Here is a 6,163-nt window from a genome sequence, read left to right on the forward strand (position 1 = left end):
GGCTCCCGAGCCCTGGCTGCAATTCCAGAGGGAAATTCCTGCCTGGAACACAAATCCCACCTCCCAAAAACTTTCACTATTCCCCCTCTGGATCCTTTTCCCTGCTCCACCTGGGAATTCCTCAAGCAGAATTTGGCTGCGATTTCTGGGATTAGAAAATTCCAGGAATTTCCCAAGATTTCAAACTTCTCATCCTTTCCATTTTCCATATTTTTTTTCCCCAAGATTTCTGGCCTCTCATCCCTGACCTTATCCAGATTCTTCTTTTCCAAAGATTTCCAGCCTCTCATCCATTTTCCTGATTTTTCCCAGGATTTACGGCCTCTCATCACTCCCTTTCCATATTTTTCCCAGAATTTCCAACCTCTCATCCCTTTCCCAGATTTTTCCCAGGATTTCCAGTCTCTCATCCTTTCCCTTACCCTATTTTTTCCAAGATTTCCATTTCCACATTTTCCCCAGGATTTTCAGCCTCTTTTCCCTCCCTTTCCCATATTTTTTTAGGATTTCAAACCTCTCATCCCTCCTTTCCCATTTTTCCCACAATTTCCAGCCTCTCACCCCTGCCCTTATCCTGATTTTATTCCAGGATTTCTTTTCCATACTTTTTCCAGGATTTCACACTTCTCATCCCTGTCCTTTTCCATATTTTTTCCCAGGATTTCCAGCCTCTTCTCCCTCCTTTCCCATTTTTTTCCAGGATTTCCCTTTCCTGATTTTTCCCAGGATTTCCAACCTCTCATCCCTCCCTTTCCCATATTTTTCCCCAGGATTTCTGGCCTCTCCTTCCTGCTCTTTTCCTGATTTTTTTCCAGGATTTCCCTTTCCCATTCTTTCCAGGATTTCAAACCTCTCACCCCTGCCCTTATCCTGATTTTTTTTCCAGGATTTCCATCCTCTTCTCCCTCCCTTTCCAATTTTTTCCCAGGATTTCAAACCTCTCATTCTTTCCATATTTTTTGCAGGATTTCCAGCTTCTCATCCTTTCCCTTTTCCTGATTTTTTCCAGGATTTCCAGCCTCTCATTCCCAACCGAATCCCTGCTTTTCCCCCATCCCATCCTACCTGAGCATTCCATAAATCCAGGAATCCTCTCCAAGGCCAGGCTGCTGCTCCAGGAAAAATTCCAGGTTTTCTGAGCTGTCCAACCATCCCCAAGGGGAGAAATGAGGCAGAACTTCCCCTGACAGTGCAGAATTCCCAAATTATCCTTCCCTGAATCCCAAGGACGACCTACCCAGCCGGAAAATTTCCCATTTTATTCCAGACAATTCCCAGAAAACAAAAATAAAACATCCAAGCCCCAAAAAAATCAGGATAAACAGCGAGAATTCCTGGATCTGCTTTGTTTATTCCAGTTTTTTTTTTTCCTGGAAAAGCAAAAGCTCTGTGAGGAGTTTATTCCTGGAAATAATTGGATAATGGAATTATCCTGAATAATTCGATTCCGGCTCAGCCAGGCTGGAGCAAACAGAGGAGGAAGAAAAAGGTGGAGAGGAAAATAATTCTGGCAGCAGAAAAAATTCCCCCAAAAACCCAAAATAAGGGAAAAAATAAAGGGAAAAAAGCAAGGAAATATTTGAGAATGAGACAAAAAAATCTCTTAAAATATTGGATTTGATTGAGGAAAACTTTGCTGGCTCCCAGGCCTTTGGAAAAATTCCCAGGGCTGGAAGTTCTCCCAAAATTTGGGAAGAGAATCAGAAAATCCTGGGATGGGTTCAAAATCCCAAAATCCCAGGATTAGCCCTTAAATCCCAAAAAAATCCCTAAATCCCAGGATGAGCCCATGATCCCAAAAATCCTTCCCTGTTCCTGATCCCAGAGATCAGCAAACAATGGGATATCGAGGGATTTCTCTGGGAATTGGATCCCGGATCTGAGCCAATCCCAGGAGGATAAATTGGGAATAATCCTTTATTCCCAGTTCGGGATAAAATTCCCGGAGAGATTGCTCAGGAATTCCACTTCCCCAAAAATCAGGAATTTTTTTGGGCACCAGGTGTATTCCAGCTGTTTTCCAGCTGCTGCTCCAAGGTGTTCCCTAAAAATCCCCTGGAATATTTCATAGGATTTCCATCCTTTAGGTTTAGGCTGAGTTTATCTTTTGGTTAAAAAATTCCACAATTTTATATCCCAGAATTTCCTGGTGATTCCATCCTGCTTCCTCCTGGATCCGCAGCTTTCCAACATCCTGTGGTTCCATTAAAATTCATTGGAAAAGTGAATTTTCCCAGGAATTTTCTCATTCAGGCCCTCATTGATGGAAATCCCGATCCTAAAAGTCCATTGGAAAAGCAAGAGAAAGGAATTCCAGAGCGAGCCAAGGAATGGCTGGAAAAGGAGAGATTCCTTAAAAATCCCTCCAGCATTCCCGAATCCTTGAGGCCTCACCAACCTCTCCACCATTTCCCGTGCTCTCATCGCCTCCCGGAGCATTTTTGGGAATTTTGCCCTCCTGATCCACCTTTTCCTGCTGGTTTTTCCCTGTCCTTTCCGCAGGCCACCACGGCGCCTCCCAAGAAGAAGCCGGACCCGGTGACGTCGGAGACCGTGGTGATCTGGGGGCTGCGCCTCTGGCAGGTGGTCGGGATCTTCGCCCTCTTCGTTCTCTCCATCAGTGAGTCCCGGAATCCCCAGGGATTTTCCTCTGGGAAACTCCCCAGGGTGTGCTCTGGAATCCCGGGAACGCGCAAGGAGGGATTCTCTGGTGGGAATCGTCTCGGGAGCACCCGGAGATGTTCCAGGGATGGGAATTGGCTCCAGCGCCGCATTCCTGCCCCAATCTGGGATGGAGCCATGGGCTGTGGAGTGCTGGGGGTTGGGAATCATGGAATGCTTCAGTTTGGGAATTATGGAGTTATTTGAGTTGGGAATCATGGAATGCTTCAGTTTGCAAATTATGGAATGATTTGGGTTTGGAATTGTGGAATGCTTCAGTTTGGGAATTATGGAATTATTTGAGTTGGGAATCGTGGAATGATTCCATTTGCGAACCATGGAATGATTTGAGCTGGAAATCCTGAAATTCCTTGGATTGGGAATCCTGGAATGCTTTGGGTTAGGAATCATGGAATGTGTTGGGTTAGGAATCGTGGAATGATTCCAGCTGGAAATCCTGGAATTCTGTGGGTCAGCAATCATGAAATGCGTTGGGTTGGGAATTGTGGAATGCGTAGGGTTGGGAATCATGGAATGATTCAAGTTGGAAGTCCTGGAATTCTTTGGATTGGTAATCATGGAATGTGTTGGGTTGAGATTTGTTGAATGATTTGGGTTGGGAATCATGGAATTATTTGAGTTGGAAATCCTGGAATGCTTCAGGTTAGGAATCATGGAATGTGTTGGGTTGGGAATCATGGAATGATTCGAGCTGGAAATCCTGAAATTCCTTGGGTTGGGAATCCTGGAATGCTTCAGGTTAGGAATCATGGAATGTGTTGGGTTGAGATTTGTGGAATGATTCATGTAGGGAATCATGGAATGATTCAAGTTGGAAATCCTGGAATTCCTTGGGTTGGGAATCGTGGAATGCTTCAGGTTAGGAATTGTGGAATTCCTTGGATTGGGATTCATGGAATGATTCGGGTTGGGAACCATGGAATGATTTGGGTTGGCATTCGTGGAATGATTCAGGTTGAGAATTGTGGAATTATTCAGGTTGGGATTCCTGGGATTCTATGGGTTGGGAATCATGGAATGCATTGGGTTGGGATTCAGGGAATGATTCAGGTTGGGAATCGTGGATTCCCTTCAGGTGTCTGGAAATTCAGGATTTCCTCTGGGCTGGAATTCCCAGCTGAGTGTGGGAATTCCAGAGGGAGGTCCCAGCTCTAAACTGGAGATTCTCACCTGAAATCTCTTTCCAAGGGAATTCCTTCCCTGGGAGTGATCCCGGAGTTTCCTGAATTCCCTTCAGGTGTCCAGGAGTTCAGGAATTTCTCTGGGTTGGAATTTCCAGCTGCGTGTGGGAATTCCTAAGGATTTCTTTCAGGTGTCTGGGAATTCAAGGAGAATTTCTATGGGACGGAATTGGGAATTCCAGAGGGAATCCAAACTGGAGATTCCCAGCTGGAATCTCTTTCCAAGAAAATTTCATCCCTGGGAGCGATCCCAAAATTTCCTGGATTCCTTTTCAAGTTTCTGGGAATTTGGAAATTCAAGGAGGATTCCTGTGGGATGGAATTGAGAATTCCTGAGGGATTTCCCAGCTTCAAAATGGAGATTCCTTCCTGGAATCTCTTTCCAAGATAATTCCATCCCTGGGAGTGATCCCAGAGTTTTCCTAGATTCCCCTCAGGCATCCAGGAGTTCCGGAATTCCTCTGGGTTGGAATTCCCAGCGGGAATGCGGAGGAGGAATGGCCCAAGCTCCACCCCCATCCCTGCTGGGAATGGGATTTGGGATGGAGAAAATCCATGGAAAACAGGGAATTGGGAAATGGAGTGAAATGGAAAAGCAGAGAATTAAAAATAAAAATAGGGAAATAAAAATAGCAATAGATATTAAAGCATAGAATTAAAAAATAAAATAAATAGAAAATGAGAACATTTTAAAGTATAATTAAATATAATAAATATATTGCATTACAGTGAATGAAATATGAAAATAGGATATTAAACAAGAGAAATAAATAGAAAAGTAAAAAATGAAATTAGACAGAAAATAGGAAATTAAAAAATAGAAATAAATACAAAAATGTAACATTTTAAAACAGAATTCATATAGAACTATAAAATTCAAAATATAATGAAATATAAAATATAAACTTAAAAATGAAAAAAATTGTAGAACCAAAACTAAAACAAGAACTAAATATAAATCAAAATTAAATAGAAAATATAAATGAAATAAAAAATATAAATCTAAATTAAATAGAAACACAGGAATTATGCTTTAAAGGTAATGAATTGTTAATATTATTCTAATTAATATTATTGTATTACTTTATTAATGACCTATTAATTTTAAATAACAATTTTTATTATTATAAAGTATTAGAGTTAATAAAATTATGTTAATGGAAAAACCTATTTCTATGTTATAAATAATAATGTTGATTGTAATTATAGTTGTCATTAATAGCTTTATTTTCACTGTTATTACAATAAATAAAGAAATAAAATTAATTAATTTAAATTATATTTATGGAATAATATATTAATATTTAACACATATGTTTTATGTTAAGAATAATAATTTCTATAACATTATAATTAATAATAATTATATTTTATTGATTGTTTAATAATATTAATATTAATTAATATTAATATTAAAATTATTTATTGGCTTATTAAGTAGCCAATAAATATGTTTATATTAGCATTAATATTAATATTAATAAAATTAAAATAAATAAACCAAATAAATCCAGGAATCTGATCCGAGTGTGGATCCCACCTCCCAGCACATCCCACAAGGTGGCACCATCCCATAAAAAACGGGGGAAATTCCAAATTCCAGGTTTCCCATTCCCAGGAAACTCCCCCACATTCCCATGTTTCCTGCTCCCATTCCCAGTATCCAACCCAAATCCTCATTTCCCGTTCCCAGGAACTCCCCCAGAATTCCATATTCCCCTCTCCTATTCCCAATAACTCCCCCAGAATTCCATGTTTTCCATTCCAAGGAACTCTCATTCCCAGATAAATCCTCATTTCTCCCTTTCCATTCCTAGTAAATCCCTCGGATTTCCATGTTTCCCATTCCCAGTAACTCCCCCAGAAGTCCATGTTTCCCCCTCCCATTCCCAGTTAAATTCTCGTTTCACCCTCTCCATTCCCAGAAATTCACCCAGAATCCCTTTTTTCCCCCTTGCCATTCCCAGTTACCCCCTGAATTGCTTGCTTCCCACTCCCATTCCCAGGAACTTCCTCAGATTCCCGTGTTTCCCATTCGCAGTAACATCCTCTTGTTTCCCACTCCCATTCCCAGGAACTCAGCCCAGAATTCCACATTTCCCACTCCCATTCCCAGTGACCAATGCAAATTCTTGTTCCCATCTTCCATTCCCAGAAATTCCCCCAGATCCTCATTTCCCATTGCCATTCCCAGAACTCACCCAGAATTCCTCATTTCTCTCTCCCACTCCCAGTTAAATCCTCGTTCTCCCTCTCCTTTTCCCAGTATCTCACCCAGAATTCCACATTTCCCACTCCCA

General features: G+C 41.2%; 1 protein-coding gene across 2 annotated transcripts in view; it reads left to right on the top strand.

Moving 5' to 3' along the window:
* TMIE (transmembrane inner ear) overlaps nucleotides 1–6,163 on the top strand; it is a 30,654-nt gene that overhangs the window by 576 nt on the left and 23,915 nt on the right. For both annotated transcript variants that reach the window (XM_031062803.1, XM_031062804.1), the window contains exon 2: nucleotides 2,503–2,620. In XM_031062803.1, the coding sequence (XP_030918663.1) occupies nucleotides 2,503–2,620 (118 nt within the window). The remainder of the gene's footprint in view (nucleotides 1–2,502; nucleotides 2,621–6,163) is intronic.

Source organism: Geospiza fortis, unplaced genomic scaffold (genome assembly GCF_000277835.1).
Source record: "Geospiza fortis unplaced genomic scaffold, GeoFor_1.0 scaffold178, whole genome shotgun sequence".
In the NCBI taxonomy this organism is placed as follows: Eukaryota; Metazoa; Chordata; class Aves; order Passeriformes; family Thraupidae; genus Geospiza; species Geospiza fortis.